General features: G+C 34.0%; 1 protein-coding gene across 1 annotated transcript in view; it reads left to right on the top strand.

Annotated features, from left to right (window-relative positions):
- The first annotated feature begins 4,518 nt into the window (after positions 1-4,518).
- Positions 4,519-17,554, top strand: part of LOC132549909 (titin homolog) — a 56,991-nt gene continuing 43,955 nt past the window's right edge. The window contains exons 1-4 of the mRNA XM_060213884.1: positions 4,519-5,757; positions 12,266-12,389; positions 12,612-12,806; positions 15,611-15,715. Coding sequence (XP_060069867.1) covers positions 4,519-5,757; positions 12,266-12,389; positions 12,612-12,806; positions 15,611-15,715 — 1,663 coding nt within the window. The remainder of the gene's footprint in view (positions 5,758-12,265; positions 12,390-12,611; positions 12,807-15,610; positions 15,716-17,554) is intronic.

The following is a 17,554-nucleotide window of genomic DNA, read 5'->3' as shown; positions in this document are numbered from 1 at the left end:
ACCAGAAATATAATCGACGTGTACAGAAAACTAAAGAAGTAGATGTTGTAAAGGACATTTTGTAGAGTTTCTGTATAGAGTATTTGTTGTGCCATGAATCGATCCGGTATAAATCTTGACAAATGGCTGTTTAGATTGCTCAGTGATTATGCCACATTACTCGGGTCAGCGACTGTGACCCGCCTGATCCAATACACCAACAAGTCACAAGAAACCTGGCTCAGAGTTATGATTTACGACCAATGTTCCTCAGTCTTCTGTCTTATCTCACGGTAACCTCAGACGGGTGTTTTGTTTTCTGGTGTTAACGAGGTTTACCTGTAGGAGATCTACCTGTGTCAGCTTAAATGTCCATGTTAGCAAGTGGAGATGGGATCTTCAACACGTTGGAGATAACGTTATCATTCTGAACACCTCACTAATGCTTTTTGGAATTTTTGGATATATCTGTCGGAAACATCGTCAGCTATGATAGATGACGGACGTACATCTGAAAGAAGATTGTGTTTCAGTGTCACGTCATTGTGATAAATTAATACCATGTGAAATTTTCCTGATTGGGATATAGATTTTTTTGGATGGACAAGCACAGGAAAGGCAACGAAATATTATATAATTTTGTTATTTGCCAATCTTAATGTGGTATGTATGTATAGATAGATCAGTGAGTCAGGAAAAAGTTTGAGAGAGGACTATTTTTATTACAAATATTATATAATATGTTATAAGATCTGAATTTTAAGTAGCACCACATAACAGTTATGAATAATTACTCAAGTTTAATATCAGAATTGATGAATCAACTTTCAAGGTGAAGGTCAAAGAGTTAATTAATGACATTACAATTTTGCTCTCTATGCTTTAGTGTATATCTGGTGTGACATTTCAAAAATCAAATTTCAACTGTTTCATCGCGGTACCAGTAATCAATTAATCTTTCTGTAGAAAATCTTTTTTTCTTTTTTTTTTTTGAATCTGACCCCAAAAAAGTACCTGCACACTATACCCGAGTGCGCACTATACCCGCAAATTTACGGTAATTAATTTCTAATTGATAGGGGGATTTTAACTGTGATTTTAAACATTGAATAGGGATTAAATTTGGAAATGTTTCTTTAGGATGTAGTGTATTCAGTATGATTTGATAAAGATTTTTACCACTGAAATTCCTCCAGTATTCAGTCCCAGTATATTGTACAATATCGTATTCAGAATTTACTTAAGTCATGTTGTTTACACTTCCTTTATGGAATTAAAAACAATTTTTTTTTTCTCTTTTTGAATTGTGAATTAAATCCATACAGGTGTTTGTAATTGATCGTATTCTGATAGTCAATAGCTATCTATATTACAAGGTATCTATGTGTATATTATAAAATTGGTCTACATATTTATTTCCTGTAACACACATAGATATTAATGTATTTATGTAAGGAGATATTTCAATAGCCTTTACGTTATGAGATAATCTACGACCAGGTTTACAGGACTGATATGATTTTGTTTGATATCCATATGACTATTAACTAAAGTCAGTATGACAGCTGCCGGGGCAGAGCACCTGCATATTACACCTACGATGCAAAGACTTAATTAACTTTTATCAGCTTCAATGGTTCATGTTCGACACAGTTTTAAAATTGATGTCCCTTGTTCATTGATAAAGTCATTCAATATTTGTTTGGGAAAGATAAAGTAATTTTGGTCAATTTCTTAACCCCACCTATAAAAAGGAATTAATCTTTACCTATATACAATTGTGTATAGCAACGCTTACCTGTCAAACGGACAGCTATTGACTCTACTTCAATAATGTTGACCATCTGATTTAGTCCAAATTTTATAAAGTATTTATGGACGTTGAAAAAGATTTCAATACAAGACAAGGTTTTATATGTACATAAACGAGGACAATACGTCCCCTACGGTGTATGTTGAAGACAGAGAAGTATAGACTTTGTTTACCTGGCGACTTTAAACTCGCTTTGATTTCAATTGTTGTCAAAAATCAACAAATCTAAAAACAAACCAAATAAATATACAAACAAAGTATTGTGGGCGAAGTGAAACCGTTTGTCATACACGGTAGAGAAATGTTTTACTTTCAGTGTATGCTACATTAACCTGGCCTGTTCTGATTACTTTAAAACAACCTAGCATTTCACAATTACCTGACAACGCTATCTGAGGCAATGATTTATTAATTTCTTGTAGCGGGATACTGTTTTGTGATATTTTTTTTTATTTTGAAAATAAAATACTGCAGTCTCATATCACTCTAACTATTTGATACAATACAAGCTTAATCCCAATAATATTCCCTACAAAAAAATAATTAAATTAATATAATCCTGTCCTTCATCCATTACACTTAAAAACCTTTAGTTTCCATAGATTATAACAAGCTACAGGATAATTTAATAGAAGGATTAATGGAGATTGTGTAAAAGTGAGTGATAGTGAAAGACTACATTCAGTGGTACTAGCTGTATACCTGGTGATAACCACACTCCATGCCTTAATGACGTGATATGTGGGTCATGGTTTTATAGGATATATGGACATATAGCTAATGGAAGAAAATTGATTTTATAGAATATATAAGTATCCAAAGAATTTTCTTAATTCTCCCTGTATCTAATTCCTCTTCTTCTGGTCTCGATGTTGTTAAATCATCAAATATTTGTTTTGTTGTAGGTAAAATTAAATTTGTTGTATCCTTTCAAAAGCAGTTTTTATACAATTCAATAAAAAAAAACTGGTAAAATAACTAATATAAACTCAGATAAAGCAGAGATGTAGAATGGGAGGGAGGGGCGGAGCTACTCTATCCCTACCCCCACCCCCAGGGAGGGAGGGAGGGGCGGAGCTACTCTATCCCTACCCCCACCCCCAGGGAGGAAGGGGCGGAGCTACTCTATCCCTACCCCCACCCCCAGGGAGGAAGGGGCGGGTCTACTCTATCCCTGCCCCCACCCCCAAGGAGGGAGGGGCGGAGCTACTCTATCCCTGCCCCCACCCCCAGGGAGGAAGGGGCGGAGCTACTCTATCCCTGCCCCCACCCCCAGGGAGGAAGGGGCGGGTCTACTCTATCCCTGCCCCCACCCCCAGGGAGGGAGGGGCGGAGCTACTCTATCCCTACCCCCACCCCCAGGGAGGGAGGGGCGGGGCTACTCTATCCCTACCCCCACCCCCAGGGAGGGAGGGGCGGAGCTACTCTATCCCTACCCCCACCCCCAGGGAGGGAGGGGCGGGGCTACTCTATCCCTACCCCCACCCCCTATCCCAACCCCCACCCCCACCTGTCTGGATTTGACACTGGTTGATGAAGCAATAACAACAAAAGTATAGGTAATAGCTTCTGAAGTAGATTGTTTAAATTTCAAACAGCACTTGACCTGTGATATGTATATACACTGGAAACATTCAAGCTGGGTGTTAGAGCTAATTGAACTTTTGTAAATTTCTAACTAATCAGGGTACTAGATACTTTGATCTGTGTAAATCAATTTGACATCTCAAGTTACAAGTTTATGTCATGTTTCCAAAGTTATCTGCAGCTAATGTAGGGTTTGTAATACAACAAAGCAAATATTTACTGATATTACACTTTTGGCTAATCAGGGTGCTAGATACTTTGACCTGTGTAATTCTTCACTTATCTCCCCTTGTAATGTCAACAGAGGCAGATTTAAGAAAAAGTGTTATTTCAAATGTTTTTTTCAATGATAAAATTTGTTAACAAACTAAAAAAGAAATTTTATATAGTCAATATTTCATTATAAATTCATACTTTGTTGTTTTTACATGTAGTAGTGACAGTCCAGTATAAGTAGGTTTAGGAGTTACACAACAATCTATATTAGTTACAATTACCGGGTTATTATTCAAAATTATAGACGTGATAACAGGTTGGGTTAGTGAGAATGGAGGTATCGCAGGGTTAGAGTTTAGCTATGAAAATGAAGATGAATACCGGGCTTGTTAACTTTAATACAGGTGAATAGAAAAATTCTGAGTCCGAATAAGAAAACTCAAAAACTGAAATATTTTGACCTTTATTAATGCTATGGTAGGTTGATCATTTCTTTGTAGGAATCCTCTTAGCAAGGGCAGACTACAGTTGTATAGGTAATCAGTGTCAGAACTGAAAACGTGTTGAATTAATGAAATCCATTTTCAGCAAGAAGAGACGCCTGCTGTGGTAGTGATAGAAGCGTTAGCCATGAAGGTTTGGATTGTACTAGCAGATGTGTTTTTCTAACAGTCAGATGTAATTAGTCTGAGATGTGACAAGGAAATTGATGTACTGTAGTTTGTTGTTGACTCGCAGCTTTTGGAGTACAACATGGATGTAACGTAAAAATTTAAGGAAACTCTGAACAGCATTGAGGCTAGATGCTATTTGGAATGTTAGAAGAAATAAGATGATTTTTGATGCGTAAATTTTATGAAGATAATTGACTTAACAATCAAAGAAAAATAGCGAGAATTAATCACCGGGACACGGAAAGTAAAATGGTTGCCATCAACAGTCATTTTTCTGCTGACCAGTTTCCGTTACTGCCTAAACCAACCTATCAGCCGGGATCCTTTGATCCTATAGAAGATCATAAGACAACACGACCAAAAGGGTCAAGTATTCTACATAGACAATTGAAACGCCTTCAACGCCAACACTCTGTTGTCCTGTCAAAGGTTGACAAAGAGGAGAAACGAGAGCGATTAAGTCGTCATCCTGATGAAGATAAAAAACATGGTCAGAAAGATGGCTACAGAAGGTTTGATGATGATAGAAAGGCCCACCGAAGGGTCGTATTAAAACGACAGAAAAGTTTTCAGTCAAGTTGTACAAAACTTCCTGATATAAATAATGACAAGGAAGAAATATTTCGTCGCCATAGTGTTGCATCGCTGACCAGTGACGGAAGGGATGATCGTAGTGTATATCTGAGGCACCAAAGTGTGCAATCTAAATATAGCGATGAATCAGATGACCCTATTGGAATTCGCTTCTACCGTAACGCACATTCTAAATATAGTGATGAAAGGGATAATCAACTTAGTCGAAGTTTACAATCAAAATACAGTAACCAAAGGGAGAACCGCCTAGGAAATCATCATTTCCGTGGTGTATATTCTAAACACAGTGACGAAACAGATGAACACATTGGATATCACAAGATCAGAAGTTTCAGCTCAAAATTCGGTGAAGAAAGAAATCACCATTTTGGAAATCATCCTTTGAGAACTGTTTATTCTAAATATAGCGATGATAGGGATGATCGTAAACTTCATCATCATAGAACATTTTCTAAACATAGTTATGACTCAGATCATCATAGAACAGTGCATTCTGGGTACACATCTGATGGTGCTAATTATGAAAACAAACTGCCACTTATTCACCCTGGAAAAAACAAGGATCTGGATAGGTTTCGACAACATGACGAAAGTAAAAATTCTAAATATGGAGAAAAACTTCAGGAAGGAAATAGTGATACACCATTTAAAAACACAGATGATACAGATCAAAACAAAGACTATTTTCGACTTGTTCAACAACGATTTGGCCGACAACAAAGACGTCGTCCCAGAGCCTTGCTTCTCCAACGTTCCAAAGAAAAGCGACGTCATTGTCGGAACGTGTTCTTGAAATACAGTGCAGACCTTGAGGACCGTCAAAGATTGAGACGTCTTGGGTCTGGCCTTCTGCCACCAGTTGTTGTAGACAGCCATATACTTACACATATGCTGGTAAGGTCCCTTATATAGACATTGATATGATATGTTAAGACATCCTAAACCAGAATTTTTCATTTAGCCATTGATAAAAGTGGAAAAAAAGTGAAGAAAACTATATTCTATGCTACAAATTCACACCAGGGGATTTTCGTTACAGTAATAATTATCATAACTTTAGAATGCATATCTTCCACAAAAATCCAATTTATTTGTATATGTGAAAGAGAGAGCCCAATAACCCCCACCCCCACCTGCCTGTTACCTGCCTGTCGTACCTTAATATGCACGACTGGAAAATACATCCGTCTTTAACAATGGCACTGAAGAAATTCATTTAATGAATTTTCAGGGTAATATAGACAAATGGACTGGACAACAGGCAGATAGCCCATAGAAGTCCTCTCCAGAAGTATGAATCAGTGATATGAAGATATGTTGACATATAATTGATTTCATTTGTGTGTGAAGTTATATGTTATCAGGGGGTTATATAATGGTGAGTTGGACTTTAACCTAACAAAACATGGTTTAGTGTTGAGTTTTATGTTATCAGAGGGTTATATAATGGTGAGTTGGATTTAAACCTAACAAAACATGGTTTAGTGTTGAGTTTTATGCTATCAGAGGGTTATATAATGGTGAGTTGGACTTTAACCTAACAAAAAATGGTTTAGTGTTGAGTTTTATGTTATCAGAGGGTTATATAATGGTGAGTTGGACTTTAACCTAACAAAACATGGTTTAGTGTTGAGTTTTATGTTATCAGAGGGTTATATAATGGTGAGTTGGACTTTAACCTAACAAAACATGGTTTAGTGTTGAGTTTTATGTTATCAGAGGGTTATATAATGATGAGTTGGACTTAAACCTAACAAAAAATGGTTTAGTGTTGAGTTTTATGTTATCAGAGGGTTATATAATGGTGAGTTGGATTTAAACCTAACAAAACATGGTTTAGTGTTGAGTTTTATGTTATCAGAGGGTTATATAATGGTGAGTTGGACTTAAACCTAACAAAAAAAAATGGTTTAGTGTTGAGTTTTATGCTATCAGAGGGTTATATAATGGTGAGTTGGACTTAAACCTAACAAAACAAAAAATGGTTTAGTGTGAGGAAAATGTTAGACTGCTTTCCAGGTGTCACAGTTGCAGTCTTCCCAGCTGTAGCAATGGGTATGCACTATCTGAAAATTGGGAAGTAATTTTGAGAAGGACTGGTGTCCTAGTTCTGGGAATTCAGAATGACTCTATGAAATGACTCAACAAGAACACAAAGTACACTATAGATAGACAAAGACATTGAAAAGGAGTCGTTTTTATGGGTACTTTATGTGTAAACATTTATGAAATGTAATTGTATCTATAGTATCTTGATTTTAAATATGCTGACTTTTCAACAATGAGGACAAAACTCACTTAATACTGATTTATGACAGAGAAAAAAAATTGTTTTGACTCTGCATATTTAGAATTATCCACCATACATAATTTGGTAATATTATAAGATGGTTCTAGGTACAAAGTGCTTTGAATGTTTTTAATTTTTCTGTTATGAATGTTATGAATGTAGTTATTAAAATTGGTTATAAGTTCTTAGGTCTGCATTATGGATCGATTAACCGGTATTATAGTAATGAATTAGGGACATTCAGCTTTAAATTATACGTGTGATAACGGTCATACAGACAGGTACACAGGATAATTTTGTAATGATATCATAATTATGGACAGATGTTTACACAAACATGATGGTGTGTCATGTTATCCTTGACTGGTGGTGTATATGTAGACTTGTATACTTATGTATGATAATTTATTCTGACACACAAATCAAATTATTGTTAAGATACATCATTTAAAAGAAAACGAAAAGTTCTTGATATCATTTCCAAAAGTTAGTAGATATATTAATTTTTTGGGTTTTAACATTTTGAATATCTCTGACTGGATAGAACTCTGTTTGAGGATTTAACTTTCTAACTTTTAATTCTGGATCCCATTTTCAGATTGATAGAAAGAAAATAAGATATTGATGTATAAATGAAAATTCCGTAAACATTTGAGCATGTAATTATCACTTGAATGTCTGTAAAACTATTTGCTTTTTCATCTCTTTTAGAGATAATTGCGGGCAATATTTAGTTTCTTTGACCGTTTTGTTGCACACCTCTAGTTGTAGTAGTCCCCATGTCCAGAGTATCAGATTGTCCATTTTTCATTGTCAGTCTATTAATCCCATTTTATAGTAAAGCCTGCTTCACATACAATAATGACTTTGACAGCTGATTTTTCAGTTTTTATTTTCTCACTTTTTAAAAATTCAAATCCTGAACAATTTATGAGACAAACATTTTTATTGGACAATATTGACATAACTTTGTAACGCTTCATTTGTTTGGCCAATGCAGCAGTGTAAGGAGTTATCAATGAAAATTGTTGATTATAAATGTCAAAAATTTTGCAAATAACTTTCAATACTTTTTATGTTATTGAGTCATAACATAAAATATGAATTGTACCCTAGATATACAGCAATCTTTTGGAGGTTTTATAAACAGTAATGTGATAGAATGGAACAAAAAATGTTACTTCCTGGCAACTTTAGAAGCTGGGTTTAATATGATAATTTTTTAATATATATTTTTCTTTTTTTTTTTTTTTGGGGGGGCAATTTTATTACATCCTTGACAATAGCTAGAAATAGAATCCCTCATAAACAACAATCTGTATAGTCATTACAAGTACCAGTAGATCATAACACTGTGATCTACACATGTGATAATATCTGGGCATACTTACCTTTGAATGAATTTGATCGCTATAAATGAATATTTCAGTTAATATTGACCTTGACAGGGGATGATGGTGGGATATTTAGGGAAATGACTAATATATCAACAAAAACAAACATTAATTAAAAATGTAGTGGCTTCATATCAATAGTCAACAAAGGCAAATTAATACATATCCAATATGTATGTATTTTTTTGTAAAAATGTTCATCATTTCATTTTATGAGGCAAAATTACACAGTTTTGATACATACATGTACATGCATGTCTATGTTTAGAAAAAGGGAAAGTAAAAAAATCTATTTCCATCTTGATTTTGGGACTTTGTGTACAAAAAAAAATATTTGCTTTCTCAACAGCGGTAACTTTGATTTAAAGAATACATGTTACCTTTTCATTCTGTCTTTATAAAAATTAAGTCAACATTACAGGTATTTTAAGGAAAATTAATCAACAAGAGTTTGTTTGAGTTCCATGTCCTGGACTGTACTTGAAGGAAGTATGCTTTTTCACCTGTATATATTGTCTATTTAAAGGGACATTTATCTTACTTACCTGTAGTGAAAGCTTTCAGACCCTCTATATTCCACAAAGATGTGTAGACTTCGTTGAAAACAAATTTCACTTTTAAGTGGTCAATTTCTGGACAATAGCGATAATGAATAAATGTTCATTAATTGAAAGTGTAAACGTCTAAACAGCTTGAACCTCCGGGCTCTGTTTATTTCAAGTTTAGTTAGCTTTACAGACATTTTGTCATAAAAGATATTTCAAGATATTATCTTTGATTTGAAATTTTGATACCAGAAAAACAATAAAAATTAAAGAAAACCTGACGAAAAGAAGTTAATTAATGTTCATTTCCCAAATAATTCTTTAAATTTGTTTTGTATGCTATTTTTTTTTATTTTAAAAGAAACTGACTGGTGTTTGACATGACTTTAAGACCTTGTTGCTTGAATTTGACGTCATTCAACGTTGATTGCTTCAGAACAACATTAGCTATATATGTTACCAGAGGAAGCAGTCATCATTTTGGTGATAAGTTCTGTGTGGATCAAACCATTATCATAGTCATTACTGACATGTGTTTCTATGGAAATCTAAACACAAATATAGGGGAAAACTTCTCCCCATGGACTTTAATATTGCTGTAAAGGATGAAAGTTTGTGTTCAAAAAGTTGTGATTGAATTCTGAGGGGACAATTTTTATTTCTGTAATATGTTGAAAATACTACAGCTGGAGTGTCTTGGAAACCGTTTCCAGAAAATTGTTCATTCATCAAGGAGGAAAAGTCTGATAGTGTGAATATTGTTTATAATTGTGTAACCATGTGTAAACTATGTGTAGCCATGGCAACAAACAAAATGGTCACTTAAGTAACAAAGCTTAAAGTTTATGAAGTAAGGACTTTGAAACATTTCACTTCTTTTTATGACTTATATGTTCAATATTTAAACTTATGAAAGCAATCTGAATTTAATCAATTCAATAAAGAAAATGCCTTATTAAGTTTAGTAAACTTATTGATTTTTTCAAAATCAATCTGGAGCTTCAACTTTTTGAAAATTTACCTCGTGTTTTGAATTTTAACTTACACAGGTAGTGAATATAAAATATTGATAATGAATTAAGATACAAAAGCTGATTCATAAGCTGGAGATGTTCTTTTGGAAGTGATAAGGAGTGACATCAAGCCAAAATGTATTACCGTGATCTGAGAATTGGAAAGTTCCCTCCTGGGGATCTAACTTATGCGAAAGCACGCGTTTATAGACGTCATGTGATCATCCTCAAAATTATAAGGTCACAAGCAAAACTAAGAGTAAGTTACATTTATTTAAAGTTTTTGAGAATTTCTGAAGTTTGTCAACTATTTCAGTGTCTACATTTCAGTTCAACACCATTAGATTTTGGACTTGTGAAGTCATATTTTTACCATGATCTGTCTGTCTATAAGTTTACTGTAGGATTTTTTTTGAAACTTCATGGACAAGTTCAGTGTAGGTCTGATGCTAAGTTTTTAATTCAAAATGGTTACCTTTTTGTGTCATCAAAGAAACCATTAATCTGGGACTTTCAATAAAGTTGTAAAGCCTTTGACTTTAGTCAGTAAATAAAATATAAGTATTTAAAGTAATATTTAAAAAGTCCCAGTTGGAGATATCTATTTGGGATGGAAGCTATAAAAACATGCAACACTGACAGTCTAAACTGACTCCAAATGTCAGCCAGGAATACACAATTTTGAAAACTCTTGTCGGTCTGTGCAAATCACTTACTTATGTACATATTGTCTTGAATCACCAGTGTTTTTGGACAAATTATCATTTTAGATGACTTTGATCACTAAACAGAGATCAAGTGTCTTGCAAGGGTTTATGTTCTGGGTGTTCACTGTTGTCCTGGGAGGTCACTGTTGTACTGGGATGTCACTGTTGTCCTGGGCAGACACTGCTGTACTGGGATGTCACTGTTGTCCAGGGATATCACTGTTGTCCTTGGAGGTCACTGTTGTCCTGAGCGGTCATTGTTGTACTGGGCGGACACCGTTGTACTGGGAGGTCACTGTTGTCCTGAGATGTCACCATTGTACTGGGATGTCACTGTTGTACTGGGAGGTCATTGTTGTCATGGATGGTCACTGTTGTCATGGGAGGTCTCTGTTGTCCTGGGATGTCACCATTGTACTGGGATATCACTTTTGTCCTAGGATGTAACTGTTGTCCTGAGCGGTCATTGTTGTACTGGGAGGTCACTGTTGTCCAGGGATATCACTGTTGTCCTTGGAGGTCACTGTTGTCCTGAGCGGTCATTGTTGTACTGGGCGGACACTGTTGTCCTGAGATGTCTTTTGACTCAAAAATCACATGTCTTGAGAGATCTCATGATTTGGTAGGTCAGATGTCTTCACATGTCTTGAGAGATCACATGACTTTACATATCATACATGTATGTCTTAATAGGTTACACATTTTGAGAAATCACATGATAAATCACATGACTGGAGAGATCATATGTATTAATAGATCACTTGTCTTGATAGGTCTTGAGAGATCACATTATTTGATAAGTCACATGACTTGAGAGATCACATGATTTGATAGGTCACATGACCTGAGAGATCACATGATTTGATAGGTCACTTGTCTTGAGGTGTCACATGTGTGTGGAGATCAGTTGATTTGATTGGTCACTTGTCTCGAGTGGTCAAATGTCTATTAGATCTCATGACTTGAGAGATCACATGATTTGATAGGTCACTTGTCTTGAGGTGTCACATGTGTGTAGAGATCAGCTGATTTGATTGGTCACTTGTCTCGAGTGGTCACATGTCTGTGAGATCACATGACTTAATAGATCACATGATTTGATAGGTCACTTGTCTTGAGGTGTCACATGTGTGTAGAGATCAGTTGATTTGATTGGTCACTTGTCTTGAGTGGTCACATGTCTGTGAGATCACATGACTTGATAGATCACTTGTCTTGAAGGATCATATATCCTAAAACATCATATGTTTAAGACATTTTGCTTGAAGAATTATGTATTTAATATCAAATCTACAGAATATATTCTTTATTGGTATATATTGTTACATTTCATAAAACCTCGTGTCTGGTGTTATGATTACATGTAGCTGGTATCACAGCTTGATCACCATGTAGATTTAGATCTGTCACTTCTAGATATATTTTGATCTTTTATTGTCCACTTGTTTTATAGTCATTGCTTGATGGACAGAAGAAAAAAGTCTTACTGGACACAGATTTTATCGATGACAAGTCCTCTGAACATTCTGGATCATTCAAGGGCAAGGCCAGGAGGTCAAAGGGCAGCAAGAGCAGAAGTAAGTTTTGAAAGAAAGACATTTGTGTGTCTGATATATAATATAGTATGTTTGAAATACTTCATTAAGATAACTGTATTTTTTAAAAATTTTTATCTATATTAGGTTTCCTGGCCCCACCTTTAACCTGTGTTAAAAGTTCCTGGATGCCTTGCTTACATTCTATGAAATATTTGACTCCCTTGTATAAATCTTTCACCTTTTAACGTCTTGTGTTTTCAGAGTCTCTGTCGTCATCTCGGGATGAAAAAGAATATGTTGGAAATGTACCGGTTGTCTCAATGCGTGCAGGAGAATCTTCTCCTACCACACTTCCACACATCTCTGGAACCCTGCCTCTGCCACCTATCGGGGAAGCCAGCCGTGAACAGACCAATATTCCACCTGTAGTGCTGCCACCTATTGGCACTGAAGCAGGTAAGACAACTCTGTGATAGTGAAATTTGTATGATTAAGATACAGGTCTACATTGTAGAACATTCTTTTTTGTTTTTGCTTTTTTCAATGTTTCTTATTATAGAAAATTATTACCTGCTGTATATTATGTCCTGTGTGTTTGGAAGGCATTTTTATATTTGTTTCATATAAAAGCGAACCGCTGTATGCAATTATCTTAAAAGAAAAAAACACAAAAATTAGTGGGGATATTCTGTAATTTATGACTTAAATGGTATCCATAGAAACAGCTGTTATTTGATATCCTACATTATACTTATTTTTCAGTTGTCAATCCAATTGAAATGAATTGATGAGATTAAAATCAATTTTTTTATTTAAATTTTGCTAAAGGATAGATTTAGGAAGAACGTTTATATGTTTGAGGAATTCAATGCAAATATGAAGGTGCCTTAAGAGACGTGCCTTAAGAGACATGCCTTTAGAGACATGCCTTAAGAGACATGCCTTTAGAGACATGCCTTAAGAGACATGCCCTTTTTAATTGTTGGTTGTTGTATGAGAGCAGGCTTTGGTAATGGGAACACTAAACTGGCTTATAAACATGCTGACTTTTGTTATATAATGGTAACTGTAACCATAAACCTGGGTATAGATGGATTACCCAAACCTTGTTATAGATTTTCAGTGTGGTTATGTAAGCATTTCACCTTTAATCTGTTGGTTCTCAACGTCTTTAACCTTCTGTAACTATACCTCATTTTAACATATTTGCTGCAAGGAATAATTACTCCATCCTCAAAACCTAAATCCTCTACTCCAACCCTCAAACCCTTATCCTCCAACCCTCATCCTCCAACCCTCATCCTCAAACCCTCATACCTACAAGACCTTTACCCTGTGCTACATTTTGGATTCAAATTTTAAACAATTAATTGTTAACTATCATTTGCCTAATACTCTGTATATTGTAGAATTAAATATTTAACGTCACTCATTTTCAAATTTTAGACAAGTAAAACTATGTCCAACATAATGATTATACAATGTTCAGTGAGCCATGAAATTAATTTCCAAAATTTGTAAAATGCATGATAAGTAATGAAATATCAAAATTTAGAAAAAAAAAAAAAAAAAAAAAAACGACAGGAACTTAGTTTGAAAAGACATCAATTGATTATAACGGGAAAAAGAAATTAATTTCTAATTGTTCTGAATTTACAAGATTCACTTAAAAATTCTGTTAATTAATTTGTTTTTGTCTACATTTTGTTGAAATCTGCATATTTTTTAGAAATTATTACTGGTTTCACCCTATGATGATTAGTCAGATTAAAGTTAAAGTTGAATTTCTTCATTAATATTATGAACAGTTTTACAGTATTGTTGTCCTAAGGTACTAAGATAAAAAATCAAATTAAAGACTAAAACAGCAAAATTCTTTGGTGTTGGTATTTTTGTTTAATGGTAGTTCTTTGGTGTTGGGTAAAAAAAATTCTTTGGTAGTGTTAGTAAAATTCTTTGGTGTTGGGTATTTTTACTGTTGGTAGTGTTAGTAAAAGTCTTTGGTGTACGTATTTAACTTCTGTTGGTATTTGTGAAATGTTTCAATTTATTTCCTTGCTTCTTTCTGACTTTCACTTTAGAAATATTCTTTCATTTCTATCATTAGAATATTTATTCCTAGTTATAACTTCTTCTTATATACAGATATTATGAATGCATGTATTTATAGAATTAGAAGTTGAATATGCATGTGGTTGTGATATGTTGTGGTACATTAAGATGTAGATGATCACAGAAGATAGATTTTCTTCACTTGATATTTACCTAATTAAACTGGACATAGCATGTGTCACCTAAAATTGATTTCTCATTCAATGATGTTTTACATAAAGATATAAGGAGACACTGATTGATTCAAGCAAATAATTTTTTTTTTCACTTTCATTAAATTTTATCATTAATTCAATATGACTTGTTGCAAACATTTCTTATGAAAAGAATTGTCATTTTGCATTATGCACAGAAGTCAAGGGCTATGATATTGAGTTCTGGTATTTCACACAATCAGAGAGAGAGAGAAAAACAAAATTGTTAAGGATTCACCAGACTGTGACATTTACATTTAATTAAAAATTAAAAATGTTACAACATAATGCCTGTCCTTGACTTCTGTGTGCCCTGTGACCACGATCTGATCACAGTTGTTTGTACAGCCGCATCACCCTGCCTTAATTAGAGCTATGCATGAGAAAGTTCTCTGCATTTGTTTTTATCTGCTGTCCATTATTTTTTTTTTTTTTTTGTATGAAAAAAAAAACAAAACAATTTTGAATATTACACTTCGTTAAAGACCATGAAACAAATCATCAAACTATATATTTCCATTTCTTTATTTTCTAATAAAATTTTTAATGAAATATGATTTTGGAATAAATATGCACTTCAGTTTATCAAATTAATATGCCAAAAACAAATAGATTTAATTTTGAATTTGTAATGAAGTCTTTATTTAATGATAACAAATCTAACATTGATATTTTTGGACATTTATTTAGCTTGACTAATTGTGCAGAAAAAGCACAAATCCCCAATTGTCTTTCATCACTACATCATTTATCAGGAAATGTTTTTAGAAAATTACACGTCAGTAGCTAAAGTAAAAATTTATTACAAAATTTATTACAAAATTTATTGTTTTAAATTCTGTCTTTGTTTTCTTTCATTAATAATGACAGTCAGATAAGAACCGATTTGAATGAGAACTGACCTTTGACCCTGCTTTGTGCCTAACCTTGTTACACGCCTTCGTGTCTGTTTAGTCCCTCTAGTGAGCGTACAGCCACCTACCCCACAGCACACGTTCCTTTCCATGCACGGAGCTCAGGAACCAAGTCTCAATACTCAGGCGGAGGAGGATCCGCAAGGTAACAAACAAGGGACAGATAACTCTTATTTTTTCTGAACAATATTCTTTTTTGTTTTTTGTTTTTCAGATTTGTATGTTAATTTTAAATTGAGATGTAAATTAAATGTTTTTTTTCTTTTTCCCCTGTTTTATTTTTTTTCTTTGGTGGGTGGGTGAATGGAGAGGGTTATGAACAATTTCTTAACGACACAATGAGACCCAAAATCAGTGGTCTTTATTGACAGGTAATGTAGGTAGCTTCATTTGAAAGGTATCTGTTATGTACAGATGGCCCTTTTCTAGCAGGTATTTGTTATCTACATGTTGAATTTATACAGAGTTATCTGCTATGCAGAAGTGGCCTTTACATACAGAGATTTCTTCGAAAGAATGGTCTCCAAAGACAGATTATTTGGTACACATAGAAACCCATTATAGACCGTTATCTGTTATTGGTAGCCTTTTCAGACAGGAATTTATTATATAGAGATGATCTTTATGCACAGCTACCTGTTATGTAGAAATGGTCTTTATAGACAGATATTTTTTTATACAGGATGTCGTTATATACAAGTGCTCGCTATATACAGACAGTCTTTATAGATATGTATCTGTTATGGAGAAAATGTCGAGAAGTTGTCTTTATAGACAGAGATTTCTTAGAAAAAAAGTGGTCTTTCAAGACAGGTATTTTCTACATATAGGAATCTTTTATAAACAGATGCTTGCTATATACAGGTAGTCGTTATAGACATATATCTGTTATGTAGAAGTTGTCTTTATAGACAGATATTTTTTATACAGGATGTCTTTATAGACAGGTGCTTGCAATATATTCAGGTGGTCTTTATAGAAAGATATATGTTATGTAGAAGTGGCCTTTATAGACAGATATTTTTTTATACAGGATGTCTTTATAAACAGGTGCTTGCTATATTCAGGTAGTCTTTATAGGCAGATATATTTTATGTAGAAGTGGCCTTTATAGACAGATACTTTTTATGTAGTAGTGACCTTTTTACATAAGTATTCTGTAATAAAGATTAAGTGGCATTGTAGACAAATATTCATCATATTGAGGTTGTCTTTATGGACAGGATATTTTTGTTTAGAGTTGGCCCATATAGACAGGTATTTATGATACAGAAGTGATTTTAAGGCAGGTTTGACTGTAATACACTACATATGAGTTGAACTTGTAACTGTTTAGTACTGCCTCGCTGATCAAGAGATATATTCCGTGACAACTTAGCTCGTAATTGATATTTTCACACAGTTCATTACTTTTCTAGTCCTGTTTTCCCTTGTTGTTATTGACAACCATGTCTATAAAGCAACAATAAACAAGTAAACAATGATATAAACACTGTTCCATTTAGTGAAAGCATTGACAGCTTAACAATGAAATAAACACTGTTCCACTTAGTGAAAGCAGTGACAGCTTAACAATGAAATAAACACTGTTCCTCTTAGTGAAAGCATTGACAGCTTAACATGTCAGTAATATGTCATTGTCATAGAAAATAAAATCTTTCTCATTATTTGAAAAAAATATTGCTTACAATTGATCCTCTGTCATTTAACACTGAAATTTAAACTAAATTGAAATATGATCTATTTTACATGTAAGATGAATGAAATAGTACAGACCTGTACCTGTAGTGTATATAGGCTACAGGTGTGTAATAGCTAAAACTTACACCCAGAAAATACATTGTGAATGTTACTATATGTTATATCTGATTTAGATATAATACAAGGTTTCCCCCAATACACGCCCTTTGTGCTGTAAATTTTACTGTGTAGTTGACATGTTTAAGGGATATTTTGCTGTTTTGTAGATAAACTGCAAATCCTT

The sequence above is a fragment of the Ylistrum balloti genome, unplaced genomic scaffold (genome assembly GCF_031769215.1).
Source record: "Ylistrum balloti isolate Yb309-2 unplaced genomic scaffold, AGI_CSIRO_Ybal_v1 Utg370090, whole genome shotgun sequence".
Taxonomy (NCBI): domain Eukaryota; kingdom Metazoa; phylum Mollusca; class Bivalvia; order Pectinida; family Pectinidae; genus Ylistrum; species Ylistrum balloti.
The sequence above is the reverse complement of the archived record's forward strand: the minus strand, read 5'-3'. Positions and strand labels throughout refer to the sequence as shown.